The 21,411-nt window shown below is 27.1% G+C and overlaps 3 protein-coding genes across 7 annotated transcripts; all 3 read right to left on the bottom strand.

Moving 5' to 3' along the window:
- Positions 1 to 34: 34 nt before the first annotated feature.
- LOC145182197 (transmembrane protein 115-like) lies at positions 35 to 4,470 on the bottom strand. 2 transcript variants are annotated; one of them, XM_090071130.1, is made up of 9 exons: positions 4,187 to 4,470; positions 3,875 to 4,031; positions 3,372 to 3,441; positions 2,788 to 2,862; positions 2,284 to 2,375; positions 1,778 to 1,889; positions 1,037 to 1,236; positions 571 to 723; positions 35 to 450 (listed from the first exon to the last, which is right to left on the bottom strand). In XM_090071130.1, the coding sequence occupies exons 2-9, from the start codon at positions 4,015 to 4,017 to the stop codon at positions 270 to 272; spliced, it is 1,026 nt and encodes a 341-aa protein (XP_089927256.1). In that variant the 5' UTR covers positions 4,018 to 4,031; positions 4,187 to 4,470; the 3' UTR covers positions 35 to 269. The 2 variants fall into 2 exon arrangements, with proteins under 2 accessions (XP_089927256.1, XP_089927257.1); XM_090071131.1 differs by lacking the exons at positions 3,875 to 4,031; positions 4,187 to 4,470 and adding an exon at positions 3,616 to 3,726 and having other exon boundaries at positions 3,372 to 3,566.
- LOC145182196 (elongator complex protein 4-like) lies at positions 4,354 to 8,579 on the bottom strand. 3 transcript variants are annotated; one of them, XM_090071128.1, is made up of 11 exons: positions 8,452 to 8,579; positions 7,595 to 7,776; positions 7,427 to 7,462; positions 6,641 to 6,762; positions 6,441 to 6,542; positions 6,217 to 6,332; positions 5,783 to 5,861; positions 5,361 to 5,537; positions 5,160 to 5,268; positions 4,842 to 4,948; positions 4,354 to 4,700 (listed from the first exon to the last, which is right to left on the bottom strand). In XM_090071128.1, exons 2-11 carry the CDS (start codon positions 7,722 to 7,724, stop codon positions 4,587 to 4,589), a joined length of 1,092 nt encoding a protein of 363 aa, XP_089927254.1. In that variant the 5' UTR covers positions 7,725 to 7,776; positions 8,452 to 8,579; the 3' UTR covers positions 4,354 to 4,586. The 3 variants fall into 3 exon arrangements, 2 of the variants coding, with proteins under 2 accessions (XP_089927254.1, XP_089927255.1); XR_016446750.1 differs by lacking the exon at positions 8,452 to 8,579 and having other exon boundaries at positions 4,555 to 4,700; positions 5,754 to 5,861; positions 7,595 to 7,809; XM_090071129.1 differs by lacking the exons at positions 7,427 to 7,462; positions 7,595 to 7,776; positions 8,452 to 8,579 and having other exon boundaries at positions 6,441 to 6,558.
- Positions 8,556 to 20,491, bottom strand: LOC145181805 (GRIP and coiled-coil domain-containing protein 1-like). 2 transcript variants are annotated; one of them, XM_090071114.1, is made up of 13 exons: positions 20,397 to 20,475; positions 20,155 to 20,270; positions 19,300 to 19,497; positions 17,946 to 18,084; positions 17,744 to 17,812; positions 17,426 to 17,563; positions 14,228 to 14,504; positions 13,862 to 14,080; positions 11,791 to 12,344; positions 11,383 to 11,507; positions 11,228 to 11,293; positions 8,851 to 8,980; positions 8,556 to 8,707 (listed from the first exon to the last, which is right to left on the bottom strand). In XM_090071114.1, exons 4-13 carry the CDS (start codon positions 18,045 to 18,047, stop codon positions 8,669 to 8,671), a joined length of 1,719 nt encoding a protein of 572 aa, XP_089927240.1. In that variant the 5' UTR covers positions 18,048 to 18,084; positions 19,300 to 19,497; positions 20,155 to 20,270; positions 20,397 to 20,475; the 3' UTR covers positions 8,556 to 8,668. The 2 variants fall into 2 exon arrangements, with proteins under 2 accessions (XP_089927240.1, XP_079913099.2); XM_080056973.2 differs by having other exon boundaries at positions 8,557 to 8,707; positions 19,317 to 19,497; positions 20,397 to 20,491.
- Positions 20,492 to 21,411: the final 920 nt, after the last annotated feature.

Here is a 21,411-nt window from a genome sequence, read left to right as displayed (position 1 = left end):
GGTGCCTTTATGGAGTGCTATCGAATAAATGTGGTTTTCACTAAAGTAACGTTCGCTATTTTAACAAATTCAATTCACAAAGGAAATATTCCCAGAATTTAAACAACTCATGCACTTTTTACAGAGAAAAAAATACCACCGGAAACTTAAAAATAATAAATAATACACATCACGCATATCGTGCTACTGAGAAAAGTATTTCTATACGAAAGAATGCGTGCACTGTTCGAAAATGTAAAAAAGATTTTAAAAACGATTTCTAATCATAATTAGCATATTTCCCCTTCCTTTAAATTTTTTTCCGGCTCACTAACGTCTGTCAAAGGCGAAGTATCTTTTATTGATTCTGTTTTTTTAAGTTCATCTTCTATCGTAGGCCAATTGTCTTCATTATCCGGTGTTTTTTTCATTCGTACCAAACGCTCGTTTAAAGCCCGCAAAGCTTTTTTTCTAAATTATTAATATGTATAAAAAAAAAAAAAATGCAAACACAACGCAAGTATGTGTCAAGAGTGCACGTGTGAATGTGCATAGTGACTCAATGACTCGGAAAAAAAAAGAAATAAAGACCTTCTCCGTTCAGCATCTATTGGATCACTACCGGGTAAACTTATAGTAATACTTGAAGGGGCTCCCACATCATAAGTTTTCACAGGGTGCGTGCAAATGCCTACTTTTACCATCAAGTTAAATAAATTATTTGAAATGAATCGAACAGGAAATCTAAACAAAAACGTATATATTCGTCTATGATCTCTGAAGATTAATATTTTTTTCCATTTTAGAAACGTATAGCGCACACACACACACACACACACACACACACACACACACACACACACACACACACACACACACACACACACACACACACACACACACACACACACACACACACACACACACACACACACACACACACACAATAATGAAATAATGCTCTTGTATCTGCTATACACATTTCAACGAATGCCGAAATTTTTTTTTTTTTTAATAGCATACGTTTAGTAATATATGTTTTAAAGACACCACTCACCTTAAAATGGCAGGTAAAAGTGACGCAAACTCAAAACTTTCACTCATATCTCCACGCATACCTCTACCACGCGGCTGATAAAACCGCAAATATGACCAACCAACGATGATGCCACAAGTCACCATTATGGGTTGAGTATAGGAAAATATACGAACAACGGACAGGAATGCATAAACCATTACACACAAGAATGGTAATTCCTACAAATAATTAAACGATTATTTTCTCCGTAAGTTGTAAGAACTAAATTATTCAAACTGGTTACTTCGTGAAATTCTTAACATACTCCGTACAATTTATTTATCAAATACTATAAATCAACAATTAATCAACATATTGTATTTAAAAAAAGAGTTAGCCGCTGACCTTTTATAAGTTTTTAAAATATAAATTTATAAATTTGTTATTTAAGCAGTGAGAAAGCTTTTATTTTGCTAAAGGCGAACACACAAACTGAGTCAACAATAAAGTTAATTCGCATTTAAGCATAACTTTAGTTGAAACAAATCTGAACCTTAGTCTAATGTATATAATTTGTTTATTGGTCTTTGAATTTTTACACAAAAACTAATTTACAAATTTATTTCATTTTCTTCGTTTTATTAGATGATAGATGAGTCCTATCCATCTATCAAAAGTATATTTAAGGAAGCTCGTGTAATGAACCTGCACATAAAAGTAATGAACTGACCTGCACATAAAAGTAATGAACTGACCTGCACATAAAAGTAATGAACTGACCTGCACATAAAAGTCTTTCAACTTGAGCTTTACTTTTTGTTCAGGGATTACTTGTTTAAAAGCAACCAGCAAACCACCAATAACACCGGCCCCACCTGAAAACCGAACTGACCTAAATACCATTTTATAAAGTTATGACCTTGATTGAAACAGAACAGCGAAACGTTTCGGTTACCGTACACAAACGATTGTGATAAACACTAATGCAAATATACTAAAATATTCTTATAGTAACAACTTATAAAACATTCTTATAACAAAAACTGCTTTAGAAGCTTAAAGAAACCTTTTTTTTTCTTTGCAACAGTCGCTTTATAATAGTTTATTAGATTGTTTTGTCAATTGGTAACTTGGATTATTTGGTTAGGCCAACAGAAGAACATTAGATATGTTTTGTGGTAGAATCATGCAAAAACAATGCTTGTTGTTCAGCATTCGCTGTTGCACGATGCTACAACAAAATCCTACCAGAAGAAATCCTTATTGAACAAAATTTGAAATCTTACCATAGATCATAATTTTGTGTGCTTGCATATGCGGCGAGCGACACAAATGATGTGAGGAGTGCTGTTCCTATGCCCGTCAACGCAATATATTTCTAAGATAAAATACCATTGCTATTATGTTTCTTAATTTATACATATATGTAAAGAACTAAAATATACAGTATATTTTTACATAAATATCAATTTGCAAATAAATCTGCCAGATTCAACTTGAATATTTTATTATTACCTTGTAAGTGGATTTTTTTCCTCCACTTAAATATGGAGCAAGAATGGTTAGAAACGAAAAAGAGAAACTCGGGAACTCATTAATTTTCCTCGTTGTTGCCCATACGACAAAGATTGTTTGCAAATTATAATACGACAAAGATTGTTTGCAAATTATAACTCGCTTTTTGCTCCAAATTACTTTTGTAAGAGAATAATCTACAGCCACTTTACTTAAACTAAAAGTCCTTATTAAAAAAATCTAATTTAGAAGCGTTTTCGTTTTTCCAGACTTACCAATAATTCAAGGGCTCCCCACAAAGGTTCAATAATTCTTCCACAATAAACAAGCATAGGTATATCAAATATAACCTAGAAATAAAAAAACATTTTCTAAATTCGTTTTTAAAAGCAAAAAAAATATATTTTTCCCCATTTCCATTAAAATCATTATTTTGATGATTTTCAGCCATTGTGTTGAATAATGTATGCAATAGTAAAAAAGAACAAAATAATCAGTAGAGGAGCTTCCTACAAAAATGTTCTGAATTAATTCCTAAATATAGACGTAACATTTTTTTAAGTTTTTATTACTATTAGATATGGTCTACGGCAAACTACTGCCTAAAAAAAACAGCCGAAAAAATTATCACCAGCAAAATAACAGCCGAAAAAATGACTGCTTACAAAGTTATTGACGAAAAAAACGAACGTAAGCAAAAATATTGCCGCAAAAATACGGCCATTGTGAAAAATGATAAAAATCAGATGTTGGTCTCCTGTTGAATATACTCACTGCGTTTCAGTTTTTATAATGAGGAATGAACAAAATACTCAAATGACAATGGAAAATTCTTGAAAGGGTGCAATTTATCACATACATTTACAATGCTTGCTTCCACTAATATACCCGTTATAAAAGTCCATACTTGAAAGTTGGGAGGAAGCAACCTAAATAAAAAACAAACAAATGCAATTTATTCTGACTAATAACTATTAAAGGTGTTAACTAAATTCAATTTTTATCTAATTATGTATAACTAATGATAAAATAGAGTTATTAACATTATATGTAACTAATGATAAAATAGAGTTTTATTAACATTATATGCAATTATATGTAACTAATGATAAAATAGAGTTTTATCAACATTACCAGTGAAAGTAAATAAATCAGATTTTTTTTTACAAAACAATTACAAATGAACTTAAAATATTTCAATTGTATAAATCGGTAATATATGTTAAATTAGGTCAATAATTTCATAACAACTAAGATAATAGTTATAAAAATTAAGATTTACATCACCATTGTGATAATAAAATATCAATCTTTCATAAATACAAACTTATTTTCCGAATGTTGTTTTCTTAAAAATCTTACAGTGAAGGAGTGATGGATAACGCTTCGTATGTACCGGGTATAAGCGCTAGTAAATAAGAAAAAAAGATTGCAGCGATTGATGACTTGATAACCACGGATGCATCTCCAGCAGTCTTTAAAAAAGTGCTAGCAAGTTGTTGCATCACATAAATTGATCCTAAAAATTGTAACGCAACTAATGTAAGAAAACTTACAAACGAAGTAGTTCAAAAAGAAAATGATTTTATCAGAGATTAATATCTTGTTAAATAGCTAAAAAAACAATCAAAAATGTTAAAACAAAGAAATGTAACTTAACTATTAAAGTCATACCACTTAACACGTACTAAGCCCTTTATGCAGGATCCACAGTGACATAGTCCAATAATATAACAATAATATAATACTTTAAAAAAGAATGCCAATAAAATATTATTATAATGCTATAGTAACCCACTTGTCTCAAAATGAAAGGAAAACAAAAGAAAGACAAGAAATTCAAACTGATATTTTTTGTTTGTTAAGTAAAGGTTCATAATCATTTTAAGATTAAAGTAGTTTGGTATTGAAACTAATTGCTAAAATAACTGATTATTTTTAAAAAAGCACATTTTTCCATGTTGTTCTAGCTAAAAAATGATTACCAGAAGTTACTTATGACAGATATAAAGGGGACAAGAATCAATATTTTAACAAGAACATTTCATAAGTATTTTTTTTTCTTTAATAATCTTTAAAAGTCAAGCAGATTGTTAGCAGGTGTTGAGCTACATAAGGAGGTTTTTGATGTTGATTTACTTTGTAAACGATTTACTGTTTCACCGATATTTGGTGGTAAATGAAGTTTCTAAAAAAAATAAAATAATAAATTTTCAAATAAATATATAGCAATTAATCCTCTAAATATTGTGTCAATGCTTTAATAAAAAAAAAAAAAAAAAAAAAAAAGAAGAACACATTTAATACTTTAAAAAAAACTTAAACTTACCTCAATGGAGAATTTCTTTCTCTTTAATTTAAAACCCAAGTCAGATGTGTTTATATCATGACCAGCAATACAATTTAAATGCGCTAACTTTACTACATGCAACAAACCTGGTGAAAAATTTTAAATCAATAAAATCTGTAAAAATTTGATAAAATCAGGTATCTTTTATCTTAATTGAGTTTTAATTGTAAAAGTAAAATAATTGTAAAAGGAGAAATTTAAATAAACACTCAACAAAAAAAACTTTTTTCTCTCATTTTTTAAATGATTTTACAGTTTTTTGCTTAAAAATAATTTTTAGCAAATAAGAAATTTTACCATTATAATCCTTATACATAAAATTCTGGTCTTTTACAGAGTCGCTAAATGACTGTATTTGGACAACTGTGTCACAACATCTTTCAATACGGCTTACAAACCATGGTTCCTATGTGACAATATTGTAAAAGATGTACTAGTAAAAATATGCAAAAATCAAGTTAAGGATTAAACTCTAAATAAAAAAAAAAGATGAACAACCTCAAAAAGATGAGTAGGCATAGTTATCATGCATGCAGCAAATGAATTTCTAAGTAAAGATCTTAGTGCAAGTAGAAACCAGGGTAGTGCAGAACTGCTGTTAGAGGTAATGTTAGAATCACTCCAAAGTGGTGATCCAAGTGAGCAGATGCAAATACGAAGAACAGATGAACTTAACTAAGCACAAAAAAAGAAAAATTAGTATACAAATGAAAAATAAAAGAATTTTTTTTTTTCAATTTTAAAACTTTAAATTAGTACATTAAAACAGCAAATATTTTACAGAGGCTGTTCACACAACAAATAAAAAATTTTATTTTATTTAAATTCAGAGAGTTTGATTGATTTATAGAAAAATAAAAGTAATCTCAATGGAAATTCCTATGAACTTGCCATTCATCCTGGAAATGAATGCTGCATACCGTTGTATTACAACTGCCAAAACTTTTTAATTTATTTTTGACAGATTCTAGCAATTTTTTGTACTGTTCACCACTATATCTAAATAAAAAGTAAAACGTTATTTATTTTAGGTATTATAAGCCACATGATTTTATATCTAAATGTAATGGAGTAGAGTACTGCTCTATTACATTTAGATTTTATATCTAAATGTAATGGAGTAGTAGCACTGCTCTATTACATTTAGACATAAAATCATGTTTAATGTATATAATCATGTGATGTGTACACTCTTTGCATATTTTAATTTTGTAATATACAAATATTTTTGACAAATATATTTATTGAAATTAAAAGATAAAATTTCATATCCAAATTATTCCTAAAAGCAACAATAATTTTAGTGACAAAATTAAAATTAAAAGCATAAATTAAAAAACAAACTATCATTTACATCTGTCTATTTGGATTAACGTAGAAGCATGTCAGTTTGCTTAGATTTATTTTTTCCTGAGATATTGTTTTTGACAAATCAAAATAGTGACCAAACTGCTGACTTGATATAATGGCCTTATGTAAAAAAAAAAAAGTTCAAAATGCTGTAAATAAAATGCTATAAGATACAGATATCTAAATAAACAGGATACAGATTTCTAACAAGTGAAACTTATTACATACTTGAACTTTAGGTCTGTCTTTATATCTCCAAGCTATCATCAAATCATTACTGTCATTAGGATTTTTTAATTCAGTCTCTTCATCTGCTAAACATGGTGTCTCCTAAAGCATGTAAAAACTGCATAACATTTACTAAAATCTAAAGCATGAAAAATTTAACAAAACTATGTTATTAAAAAGATAATTGAAAAAGTTCTAACTTTAAAAATATCTTCTGGATTTTTTTCTGCGCTTGCTATATAGATTTCTTGCTGGGCAACAACTGCTTCAGCAATAAAGCATTTTTGCAGAACATTTGAGTATGAAGAATGGATATCCTCCTCTGGTTTTAAATACAGTTATAATACCAAATAATTCCAGATCAAAATATTTGAAAATATAAAAATAGGACATACACTGTTTATATTGCAACAACGTATATTTCAAAAACTACATGGGTATTAGAGTAATGTACTTCAGAATATAGTTTGAAGACTACAGGAGAAAAAATGACAAAATTGCACTTTTAAAAAAATGTTGTGGTCCATAAGATTACTGGATATGTCAGTGTATAAGTTAGATTATATTATGTCAGTGTATATTTGCATTAGTGACATAAGTAGAGACTTTAGGTAAATTAGATTAGCTCAAAAATGTTTTTTAAGCACATGAGACAAAAATATTGATCTGTGGAAAATACACCCTGTTTATAAACTCTGTTCCAAAAAATGCCATTTAGACTAAATTAAGAGCTTCAAGAAAGCAAGCTCAGGCATCCAAATTACCCAGTAGTCCAATCAGAAATATTTTTTGAATTTTCTATTTGTGAATTGTCTATAACAGGTTTGACTTTTCAGTTGAAAAATAGGAGATTGGCTTATACACCAGTACTTTGAAAGAGACAATCAAATACAATAGAAAAACAGATGAACTTTGAAAGTTGATTATCTTGAAACAACAAGTGTGATAAAAGTGTAGTTTTTGTCCCTGAAGTCTTCATTTCTTACCAACAAGCAAAAGTGTCCCAACAGCTAACCCTCCACCTGACAAATAAGAATAATTTGAAAAGTATAAAAAAACAAACAATAATTTAATCAATTTTTTTTTTTAATAACTAAAAAAAACTAATTAAGTTAACTTTGAAGACATTCAATCAATCTAAAGCTAATTAGAACCTATATATGTATCTAAAGAAGGCACTCCTGTGCTAATAAGCAGTTGATTGTTTTGCAAGGATGGCTTAGTTCCTGGTGGCAAGTTAGTTCTCCCACGAGTAGTTGTTTTTTTTACAAAACTTGTGGCCATTTTAAAACTTTTTTATGTAACAGCACAGATGATCTTTTATTTTTTAAATGAACTAAAGATAAGTAATTTAAAGTAAAAAAAAAAAAAAAAAAAAAGAAGCCATATACCATTATAATCAGAATTTGTTCAACAAAAAAAAATCAGTAAGCAATTTCTATACTGGAAATAAAGAATAACTCTTAAATGACTGAATAAACTTTTAACTGTTGAAGTAAGAGCTTAAGAGGTTATTATTTATCTTCATAAAAAGGGTATTAAAATCTGCCATTTTGAAAATAACAATTAATAGGCTATTAGGGTGATTCAATAGCTTTAAGTATCAAAATCTGAATGACCCCCCCCCACCCCACCCCCTCTTTTACATTATAAAAGAATTTTTATGACAAAATGCAGTAGTTGTCAGCAGCACCCACACTTTTATTCTTTTAACAGAGTTAACTCTGCATTTTAACTATCATTTGCAACTGTGATTTTTCATTTTCAACATAATGGGTACCATGTTGATAATACTTCTTATTATCAAGATGATTAACATTAAAACAAGAGAGCTAACTAATGATTAAAAAAAAAAACTTTAATAGTAAATGATAGGGATAAAAAAAAAACTTTAATAGTAAATGATAGGGATAATAAATAAGAGAACTTAATTTGTTAAATAATCTCTACAAAAATACATATATTAAAAAAAATTCTCATTGAGAAAATATTTAAAATAAATAAATATAACCTATGAATTGAAAATCCAAACCAGCAAAACGTTTTTAATCCTTGCAAAAAGATGAAATTTTAATCCCTTCTAAGGAGCTTCTTGAATGATGAGCTATCATTCAAATCTTGAGAAACTTACAGAAAATAAAAAAATAAAGATTTTTAAAGTTTTAGTGAAAAAAAAAAAAAAAAAAAAAAATTCAAAAAATATAAAGTAGATTATTCAACTGGAAATTTCACCATCCATTTTTATGATGCTTTTCTACTGTGGCAATCTAAAAAGATAAAAGGAACTGTTAAACTGTTTTGACCATACATTCATTGATACTTATTAAATCTAAATAAAAGACTTGAAGCAAGTCAGCAGGTCTTATCTATAAAAAAAAAAAAAAAAAAAAAAAGAAACACTCAAAACCACCTCTGTTGGACTAAAATAAAGTATAGTAGCTATAGCTCGTGCCATTTGCTTTCGCTTAGATGGACATTCACTTAACATATACTGCAAACAAATATTCTTTAAATACTCCAGATTAGCTGATTCACGAGATCTATAGAGAAAATCCTTTTTTTTTTTTTACAAAGGTAACCAATTTTAAAATCTATAAAAGGCAATCATTTCTAAAAGCAACAAAACTTGAAAATCAACTAAAGTAGTTTACAGCCAAAAAACATTTTCCTTAAAAAAAAAAAAAACATTTTCCTTACAAAACAAAAGAATTTTTTGTGGATATCAAATTTTGTTTATGTTTAAAGATCAAGAACAATCAAGAACAATAATTAAAAAAATTCAACAATAATTAAAAAAATTCAACAATAATTAAAAAAATTCAACAATAATTAAAAAAATTCAACAATAATTAAAAAAATTCAACAATAGTTAAAAAAATTCAACAATAGTTAAAAAAATTAAACAATAATTAAAAAAGTTAAACAATAATTTCCTGATTATTCTTATAACTTGATTCTATATTTGTCAATCTAGCTAATCATACATTAAATAAAATTAAGTATGAAAAAAAAAAAAAAAAAATTCTCACACCAACCGCTTGGATAGTTGTTGGACTTAATTAGCATTTTGTATTGTACAGTCTCTTTTAGTATATTTCAAAAATTGATTAAATCAGCTTAAAATGCTGAAAATAATATTCATATTCATACTTGCATTATAAATTAAATTATATCATTTATTGTGAGATAATATAAGCTTAAAATTGAAAGAAAATAAAACCCTTATCAAAAAATTATTTTTTCATTTCCATTTTTTTAAGGCTCTCAATATCTCTTTCTTTGTTTTCCCCACAATTATATCAGATTGTTTATAGCCCCTCAATTATATCAGACTGTTTATACTCCTTCAATTATATCAAGTTGTTTATAGCTCCTCAATTGTATCAAGCATTATTAATGTTTCACCATCATTTATCTATCATTTATCTATCATGATTATCACCTGTGTTTTCTTCAGTTTTGATCAATATCAAGATACCAACAAAAGTTTGATAAAACATCAAAATTGTTAAACTGATTTGTGAAGTGACACTATTAGAAAGAGCATTGGACTTTTTATTTGACTCTTGATCATCACTGTTTGCTCAACAATCAAATATAAATTACATTTTAATCTCAGATGCAGAAGATTTGTCACCTAATACAACAAAAATCCATTTCTTTGGTTGTTTGTGTTTTCATGTTTACAAAGATATTTGGTCTTCCCTTATAAGTGAAGAAATTTTGGAATATTACATAGAAAAAAACTAAGAAAAAGAAGAATATGAAGTTGCTATTTATCATATAAAGAAGTTTCTGTTTATTGTAGAAATTTATACAAAGAAAACTTTTTACAAATTACATCCACAATAATTTTCAAAATATTTAGGTTATAAGTTTCTTCAACTTTCAAATTCAAGAAACTGGGAAAAGGTTAAACAATCTACAGTTGCAGGATACAGATTGGAAATCCCAAATGATCACAATTATTTGGGTAAATATCGTGATCAAAACTATCTGATGTAACTGATATTGCAAAAATGAACAATTAAATAGTTTACACCCTATTTTTCTTTTTATGACTTTAAATGGTTGCAAGAATTTTTTAAAAATTTTAAGCAATAGAATTCAGTCCAGTCACTGGTTTAAACGGAAGTGGTTTTTGAATTAGTCTAAGGCGGATACAGCTCAAGGTTAGAACAAATAATGAATATTAGCCATATTGTAAGCTTTTTATTTTTCTTCAACTTTAAAATTGAAGTACTTTGGATTAATTGAAAAGCATAATGGATATTAATTTGAAACAAGAATCCCTGTTTAAAATGAGGCATTGTTATTGTAAGATAATTATCATTCTTATATTGCTTTTGGTGTGATGTAAAAAAAAAAATGCAATTATAAAAATTTTCTGCAAAATCAAGAAAAATGAGTTTGGTTGTTACTAAAACATCCAAGTGTAAAATGTAAAAGTATTATCAATGTGTTCTAAATAAGAGATAAAAAAAAAAAAAAAAGACCAATTATAACAATTTTTCAAGGTTTAATCTCTTATATCAAATATTTTTATATTCTCTTTATAGTAAGCAGTTTTAAAACTGTACAAATTACAAAGTTTCAAAAAAAGGTTGTTTTAAAGATTAAGTTTTAAAGAATTATAAAAAACTCTATGAACAGTCTTTATTATTAATCTTTGTTTGCTGAAATTTTAGATAAAGTCTGCTTAACATTCTTTTTTAGCTCATTGTTTTTATTTAGTGGCTGTTAAAATTAAATTATCAACAAATGATGTAACAACCTAATGTAACAACCTGTTTCTTTCAAGGGATCTTATCTCCTCTTTTAATAAATGCATCTGCTGAACCAACTGATCTTCTCTTTAAAAAAAAAAAAAAAAAAAAAGTGAAAGCATTTAAAACTTTGAACATCATGAAGAAAAACAAATAAACAAATAATGTAGTTAAACCTTCGTTCAGAATCTCTCAGAGCACTTTTCACATCTTCAAGCTGAGCTCTATTTGATGATAGTTCCATACTTTGCTGTTCTAATAGCTGTGTATAATGAAACATTTTCTCTTTTTTTGTAGGGGACTATGAAAGATGAATAATATAAAAAATTTAGCATACATACATACATACATACATACATACATACATACATACATACATACATACATACATACATACATACAAACATACATACATACATACAAACATACATACATACATACATACATACATACATACATACATACATACATACATACATACATACATACATACATACATACATACATACATACACACATACACAACATATATAGCATATACATGTAACATTTATAACAAAAAGCTATTATTAATTAATATTTACGATTGCTGGTGAGTTCTCCAATATTTCATCGATGGCTGATTTTTCAATAATATCTGGAAATTTGAAAACCTCTTGAGACCTTGGCGTCTGTCTAAGTAAATACTCATTTTCATACTGTCTTACACGCAGTTTCTCTATCTCAAGATCTTTTTCTGCAAGTAAATCTAATGTTCTATCTCGTTGCTTTTTCAATTCAATTTCAATTTTTTCTACATTTTTTATATTATCAATTTTTAGCTGTTCAATTTTTTGGTTATAATCATCTTCTAGTTTAGTAAATTCAACTTGAAGAGTTGAAATAATTCTTAGATGCTCCCTTTCTTCTTGACTATTTTTTAACTCTAAATTCTTTAAACTTTTTTCTAATTTTTCTATTTTCTTTTTATACTCAATAACTTCTAGAGAAGGTTCATCATTTTTATCTTTAGATGTATGTGCATGCCTTCGCTTATAAAGCTCAAAATCATCTTTCAGCTGCTTGTACTCAGCTTGGCACAAAAGATGTCTTACATCATCTTTAATAAAGCCTTCCACATCAGACAAACGTTGAATATCTGAAGAGGAAATATGTTTAAAAATAAATTATGCAATGACTCTTACAATATTACAATCTACTTATCAAGAAAACCATTTATTATTTTTTAACATAATAAATGACTTAATTAGATAATAATAATAATAATAATAATAATAATAATAATAATAATAATAATAATAATAATAATAATAATAATAATAATAATAATAATAATAATAATAATAATAAATTAAAGCATCATTAATTACAGGTATAAGAAAAGTTATATTTGATTTTCGCAGCGCATTATGTTTAAATTTTTTTGTTGTAACTAATTTGCAGTTTTACTAATGTAAATATGTTAGAATATGTTTTCAATACAAATCACTTTTGGAACAACAAGTCAAATTGGCTACAATCTGGAACCCCTCTTATCAGAACAGAGCAAAAAATGACATTTCACTTATCAAATGTTCAATATGAAGATATCTAAATCATAAGATTTTATTATATAACACTAACATGTTGAGATAATAAATTCAGGTATCCTTAAATTTGACAGTATTTAATTGATAACTAAAAATCATTTCAAATTTTCTGAAGCTTTTTATTTGAAGTGTTTTATGAGAGATTTAAAAAGCAACTTTTTCAAATGGAAAAAAATGCACAGAGCACAAAATGGTACAGAATAAAAGTTATAGAGAACAAGGATTTTTTATTACTTCCAAACAAGCATCAGAAAATGATTAAATGTATGTAACAAAGTCTAAGAGAGATCAAATGTATGCAATGCACAGTTTAAGAGAAACCAAATTTCAATAAAGTAAATAAAGATTATTTCCTCCACTAAACATGATAAAAGCTTAGGACATAAAAAGTTCATCAGTAACAAAAAGATGAAGCTAAAGAATTAAACAAGCTGAACTTTTTGCTATTTGAAAATCAATGCTTTGTAAGGATATATCTTATTTAAGAATTATTTTGCTTGCCTTACTAGTGTGGCATTGGTTTTTATGTAAATAAACACATTTGGGTTTTGTAAACCAACATATAAAATTGAGTTGAGGTCACTGTTATGGCATTTGTTTGCTCTAAACTTAGGAATCTGCATGATTACTCAAAAAGAATGTAAATCAATGATTACATCAACATTTGCTCCAAACTTAGAAATCTGCATGATTACTCAAAAAGAATGCAAATCATAAAACATTATAGGATTGGTTTCAACAGTTAGCAAGAATAAAAATTTCTTTTAATTTTCCTTTTCAATCAAAAGAAAAATTTTGACTTGTTTTATTTATTTAAGAATAAGAAGAAATTGTTTACCTGATTTTTGTTTTGATTTTGGAAACAAAATTCCAATTTTTATGAAGCAGAAGAAAAAGGAATTAAGAGCTTTTTTTTAAGAACTTTTTTTTATTCTGAGAGATAAATTAAAGTTAAATTTGAGTTAAATTAAATTTTAAAAATATTAAAAAAAAAAAAAAAAAAAAAAATTAGAGAAAATCATTATGAGACATTAAAAGAATTACTTTCTGAAAATTTTTTCACTACCTGTTTGAGTTTTTGCACAAGATAACTTTAACAAACTTTTTAATTTAGCTATTTGATCTTCGAGATCAGAAACTTTATTTTCCTCTACACAGGGTTGACGTGGTAAATCTTCATTTAAATTTTCTAAGCGTTCTTTAAGTTGACGAATCATCTGTTGATCCTGATAACGCAATTGATCATAATTTCCCACAGTTTCTGAAAGCTCTGACAGCCGCAATTCTAAATATTAGTATAAAAATCTATAGCATACCACACCCAAATTAAACTAAAAGAATGCTTCATCCAAACTTAAAAATTGACTAAAAATAACACAATTTACTATTAAAACACAAAATTTTCAAAAAAATAAGAATAAAAGCAAATTACCTAGCTCCGCTATTCTTCGCTCATCACACTGCTGTCTTAACTTAAGCATATCTTCTGCTTTATTGGCTCTTTGTTTTTCTGCTAACAAATCTTCCAGTCTTTCTTTTTTAATCAACTCCATTTGCTTGGTTAGATCATCTAGTATGTTTTGTGAAGTGTTTCTTTCCACATCCTCCTCTTTAGACTGCAGCTTTTTCAATTCTGCTGTGAGCTTCTCTATTTTTTCTTCATAATCAGAAATTTGCTTTTGAGAAGCTTTCTTCATAACAGTGCTTATCTTGAACAATAATTTTTATTTTACACTTTTTTTCTACTTTCTCTCTATAATTAAAACATCTTTTTAACAAAGATGTTTTATTTTTTATGTATTATATTTATGTAAATTGTTTTGTGAAAAAGAATAAATTCATTATAAGAAAAATGGTTAAAAATTTCAACTAAAGTATCTTTGTTTTGATAAGTAGTTATATACTCTGCAATTAATACTAATTATTTGCTGGAACATTTAGTTTGCAAGCAAACAAAATGATTGATAGAAACATTGTAAATGACAAAAAGCTCTGTGGTTTTTTAAAAAAGAAATAAGTGAAAGAAAAAAAAACTACGTAATAATATCAAGTATACTAAATTATGTATATTACTATTAAAGATTTAATCTCTTCCTTTATCTACAGTATCAGACAAAACATGGTGGACAAACTCAAATTTAGAACAAAAGTTGATCAAAAACTAAAAAGAACTAGTAAAACAATTGTACATATTAATTTTTAAATAGTTTATTATGTTCTTAACAAAATTTAAAACATTTGAATCATACTAAGAATCACAAAAAATTTATAACACATTATTAAAGATTTTAAAAGCAGAAAACGTTAAGCTGAAATTTGTAGAAAATATAATATAGCTTAATCAACTGTAAGCAAAACTGTCAAATCATTTGGATCTCGTGACTGCTATAAAACAAACCATCTGGGCGGACGTCCAAGAAAAACATCACAAAGACTAGATTGAATAATTGTTAAAGAGCTTAAAAAAAGATCCATTTTTGTCATCCACAAAATTAACCGAAAAACTTGAACTACAAATCTCTAATTGCACTGCGTGACGAAGAGCTAACGAGGTAAATTTGTTTTCTCAAATGAAGAGTGGAAAAACATACTTTTTAGTGATGAATCAAAATATAACCTTTTTGGAAGCAACAGCAAGAAGCGAGTCTGGAGACCAAAGAACACCAGATTCAATACTAAATATACCAAGGAGAGTGTGAAGTATGGAACGTCTGCTATGGTTTGGGGATGTTTCTCAGCACTAGGAATTGGTCCTATTCACAAAACTAATGGAATTATGGACCGCTTTGTTTACAAAGATATACTGGAAGACATTATGTACCACATGCTAAATGGGAGATGCCCCTAAAATGGATTTTTCAACAGGACAATGATCCCGAACATATGTAAAAAATTGTAAAACAATGGTTCAAGGACAAGAATATCTCCATAAAGAAGTGGCCTGCACAAAGCCCTGACTTGAATCCCATGGAAAATTTGTGGGAAATAATTGACAATAAGATTGAGTGTGCAAATGTGAGAAGACCAGTGAAGAATTATTTGAACAAATAGAGAAGGCCTGGCGAGAGATTGATATGAGAATTGTTGACTCATCAATTGAGTCTATGCCTCGAAGAATGAAAGCAGTAATTAAAAGTAAAGGAGGTCCTACCAAATATTAAGTTATTTTTGAATTTTTTGAAAAATAATAAGTTAATTTTTGAATTTTTTTGAACTTTCAGTCGATTTTTTGAATGTCCACCTTGTCTTGTCCAAAGAAAAATGTAGGTTGTTAGGGAAAATGTGTTTTAAAACTTTTTTAGAAATTTTTAGTATGATTCAAAAGTTTTAAGTTTTGTTAACAACATAATAAACTATATAAAAAATAATATGTTCAATTTTTTTTCTAATTTTTTTTACTAGTTTAAAACACTTATTTCTTTTATATATCTTTAACTTATTTATTTGCAATTCAAATAAAATTTAATTGATAGTTTACATAATTTAATATTATTTGTTGTGAGAAAACAACATATTTAAAAAAAAAACGTTAGAAAATGTTTTATCTCTGGTTTTGTTTTGGTTTTATGGAGTTTTAGGAAGAACCAAAAATAATGCGTAATGCAATTTTGTATAGAAATCAATGTTGTGTAGCTGATGTCTATACTTATTCTTAACAAGATGTTAATATCTAGAAAAGGTTGAAACAATTCAACTCTGTTAAAAATTTTAATCAGTCACTTAACATCACAATAAATTGTGGTCAGTATTGAGGGACCTATAGCAGAAAACATCTATATTTGGAGAGTTTAATCATTAAAAAAAAACCTATGTAATATGCAAATATATATATTTCTAATTAACCAATCATATTTTATCTTCATTATTATTGGTTAGAGTTTTATTTATATTAACTACTAAATTTTGCATATCAGTGTGCTATCAGTTGAAACAAGACAATTAAGCAAAATGAAAGGAGTTTGCTACATGTTTCTTGGAAAACCAGTTGGATAATCTAAACAAAGTTATGTAGGCAGATAAGGCTTATTTCCAGCTAGACAGTACTATTAACGTCAAGAAGTAGAACATGTGAATACATTTACATGAAGATATTTAAAGTTACAACTGTCATAGTTAAAAACTGATTATTCCCTCAAAATATTAAAACACAATTTAACTATAAAAATCATCATGATCCCATAATAAATTAAAAACAAGTTACCTTAACTAAAAAAAAAAGCTTGTAATCAACATTTTGGTTTATTACAGTTATTTTGAAGAATGCAATAACTACAGAGCTTCCATTCAATAGTTATTGCATTCTTCAAAATAATTTTGTACAAGCAACACTTTTTGGCCCCTAATGACTATGTTATTGACTATGCTAATGATTATGTTAATGCAAAGCAAATATAATTAAAAAGCTAAAATTTATTTTCAATTAATAAATTTTTATTAAATTAATAAATTAAATTATGACACTGTTACTATAGTTTAGCTGAAAAATACTTTTTAAAAGGAATTGACTTTCCTCTACTGTTCAATATTATTTGTAATTATCTGAATATCAATAGAATATCATCTTAAATAAAAATTATGACCTTTTTCACAAAACTCATCACATAAATGTAGAACTTAACAAGATAAGTACCTCATTTAATTGGATTTGTAGTTCATCTTTCTCAAGCCTCTCAGCATTAAGTAAAACTTGCAGCTCTTTTAACATAGAGCTATGATTTTTTTGTTCATTTTCACGTTCTTGTTGTTCAGTGCGTAATTTAACTTTCAGCTAAAAAAAAATCCTTTTTTATTATCTTTTATTTTATAAAATACAAAATAATAATTTGAAAAATTACAACAAAAAGAAATTATAACAACAAAATAAAATTTTAGCTGCAATAAAAGAAAAAGAATTGATAAACTATATTTAACAAGAGTAAGTACAAAATTAAAAAATTAAAAAAGTCACTTCATTGGCAAGATCATAAGCTTTCTGAGTTTCTAGTCCAACTTCAGATAATCTATTTGTATGTTCAGCCTAAAAATAAAAAAACCAGAATATAAAAATGGAAGTGCAAATAACTGGGAGCCAGATATTCTATAAGTATAAAATTACTTTTTTATTTTTTAATATAAACCTTTAAAAATAAAGACATGAAATGATGAAATACCAAGGTTAACTTCTTGTCAGCCTGGAAAGAGGCTTCCATTTTAGCTTTGGCTTCTGTGACTGATTGAAGAGCACTACTTAGTGCAACAATTTTTTCTTCCATAAAATGAATATCCTGTGCGGCATTGTCTTCAGTACAACTAAAACAAAAGAATAACAACTAAATAAAATATATAAACAAAGTAAAACTCTGAAAGATTTTTAATTTTAAACATCAGTTGCTTTAATAATTTTTAAAATTAATTTGAAACTTTATCCTTCTTTTGAACTACAACTGTTAAAAAAGTTTGTTACCAATTTCTTTACCATTTTCTCTGTTGTGTAATTAACAAAACAAAAGTAACATCATTAATCAAATAACAATAGAACTAGAACAAAAAAAAAAATTGGGGGAGGAGAGGGGGGCAAAATTAACAAGATGTTTAGACCCTATAGCCTTAAGAATTTTTATTGTCACTTAATCTAGTACAGCATGTGACCGTACAATCTACACTAACACCAATAATAAGAAAAAAGTGAAAACTCAAATATATATAGCCTTATATATATAGCCCTATAGCCTTAAGAATTTTTATTGTCACTTAATCTAGTACAGCATGTGACCGTACAATCTACACTAACACCAATAATAAGAAAAAAGTGAAAACTCAAAACAACCAAACACTTTAATTAAAAATATTTGTTTTTAAAATTTCTTGCATGAGCTTTAAATAAATTACTCAATGAGAGCCATTGGTAATGATCACAATGAAAATGGCACACTGCTGCTTAAGGCTGGAGGCCTTCAGGACAGTAATACTATTGTGAGGATAATCCTAGGTTGGATAGTCAAATGGATTTAAATCTATTTTCCATAAACTGCTGCATCTTTTTGGCTCAATAAGGAGAAGCTAAATCCTGTTGCAACAGTCCTGGTATAAGGAGGGTAAGTTAGAACTGATTCATGCTTCTCCAGTTAGTGTAGAATTCTCATTCACATGCTGTATTTTTTTATTCTAAAAAATGTTTGAAAACTGTTACAAAACTGAAGGCTGTTTTAAAAGATTGACTAATGATTCATTTATAATTAGGTAAAATGTTGCTTATAAAAAAATGATTAAAATTTTTAGAGCTTTTTTTGCTAGAACTGAGAATTGATATTTTTTTAAACCTTAAAGTTGTTTTAATTTTATGGGAGGGAAGGTCCTTTAATAAAGTAGCTAACTAATTTAGTTTTAAGTGACCATGTTTTTAAAAAACTAATCAAAAACCAATGTTAAGCAAATCCATTTTTAAGAAATCATATTTTTATTATAATTAAAAAATGAAGTGATATGAATATTATTGACATTGAGTCCCAAAATCCAAAACCTAACTTGATTCAAGGTCTCACTTGATAACTTGGCTGTTAAGGGGATCAGAATTAACACCAAGTGGGTCTGAAGAATTGCTTGCAGTTATTGATGCTTTGTTAAACAGAGATTTCTTTGGAGAAGGCTTAGCAGACAATGTTTTTAAAGTAGATTCTAGGACGTTTTTCTCTTCTGTTAAGTTTTTGTAAGCATCAACCAGTGCTGAACAAAAAAATAAGACAAATGTTACTCCTGAATAAGTCCGTTTTGACAGCTCTCAACTTAGTATATAGGTTTCATTGGAACATAATCTCCATGTTAAAAATTACAGCAATACACACTTGCAGAGAATAATTTCTCAAGAAAAACACTACTAAAAGGTCTATGAATTTGTTACTATAAAATTTAATTTTTAAACTGTGATTATCAAAATTAAACAATTGTGATAAATCAAAATTTTTCCTAATTTGTTTGAGACAATTTTTTGTTACAGAGGCATACAGTAGCCATCTTCCCAAAATAAGAATCACTATTTTGTTTAGAAAAATGTTAGTATTCTACAGAATGGCACAATCGACACACTTGCTAGTATTGTTTATTCTGAAAAAGAAACATTACTTAAATAAATGAATGGAAGATTAGGATGTGAAGACCACAAGTAATGATAAATTCGTATCTTTTGAGAATTTTTAACATAATGATGCTGGAAATAATGCTAAAGGTTTAGTAATGTTTGATGGGAAGTTATCTTGTTTGAACTCTGAGAAATTTCTGCTTGAGTATTATTATGTGCTGTGTTTATCTATTTGGCAACATTGAAAAAAATAAAATTTAACAAACACATGTATTATCAATAACAATAAACACAAAGTAACAGACCTGCAAATCGAACTTCATATCTTTTCAGCTTGGACTGGAGTTTTTCACAGTTTGTTATCAAATCATGTTTTGATAATTTCTCCATTTTAAATCATGTAAAAGTAATGAACTAAAAACTAAAAAAGTTTGTTAAAAAACTTTAGAAACAATAGATATTTTCTGGACTTTTATGTTTAACATTTCAGTTATAATTAGTTAAACGAAATCTAGCAAGCAAAAATCTAAAATAAAAAAAAAAATACCACTCTTGTTTTCTCTTCATAACATTCCCCTCATTTTTTTAAAATATGTTTTCAAGTCATTAGATTTTAATTTCCTTAAAAGTAAAAAATCTGAAATTAAAAGAAAGGAAGAAAAAGAATGAAAAAATATCACAAGAATTTGTTTGAACTTGCAACACACAGGATTTGCACAAAAGTACAAATGGTATGCACAAAAGTACAAATGGTATGCACAAATGTACAAACTATGAGATTTAAATATCATTATAAGAAAAAATATGCAAGTTTAAAAATAAGTCAAAGGTCAAAATGAATTAACACATAGTATTGCAAGCAAACTTAGATTTAAAAAAAAAAACAAAAAAAAAAAAAACATTGTGACAACAAAACAATAACCATCAAACTTCATAGAGGCAATCATCTTTTTGGGATATTTTAAGAGGGGTTGTCAATAAGGAATTTTTGTAGGAGATAAAAAGAATCTCATGTAATTGTTATATCATATTTTGCTGATACATAATACAAGACCTAAAGATCCTTGATATGCTTAAGACAATCTTCAAGTGAGATTTTGGACTTTGGACCCCTTCTGACAACCATATAGTTAGAGAACTATTTTCAATGTAAATCAAAAAAAAAAAAAAAAAAAAAAAATTAAAAACAAAGTTTTATAAAAGCAAAATAAATATCTGTATATTTTATAAACACTTACAAAACTCACAAAATAAATTTAAGATAAATTCCAATAAAATTTACAGGAAAAAAAATATCTTTAAATACAAAAAAAGAAATATTTTTGGAGAGTGCTAAAATAAGAAAAAAAAAAAAGGTTAACTCAAGTGAAATAGTGGCGTTACTACTCAAAAAAGTTAAAAACAAAATAAACTAAAAACTTAAAGCTCTTTCTTATTATTTTATCTTTTGTTAACCATTCAATTGCTAAATGCTACAAAATGCTCAAAATAAGAACTAATAGTTCTGATAACTCAATAAAACAGTTTTGAAAACTCAATGGAAACAAAAAAAAACTAGAATT

Source organism: Hydra viridissima, unplaced genomic scaffold (genome assembly GCF_058129835.1).
Source record: "Hydra viridissima isolate aposymbiotic clone 2 unplaced genomic scaffold, HvirCarnegie_v1 scaffold_14, whole genome shotgun sequence".
NCBI lineage: Eukaryota > Metazoa > Cnidaria > Hydrozoa > Anthoathecata > Hydridae > Hydra > Hydra viridissima.
This window is presented reverse-complemented; position numbering and strand designations above follow the sequence as displayed.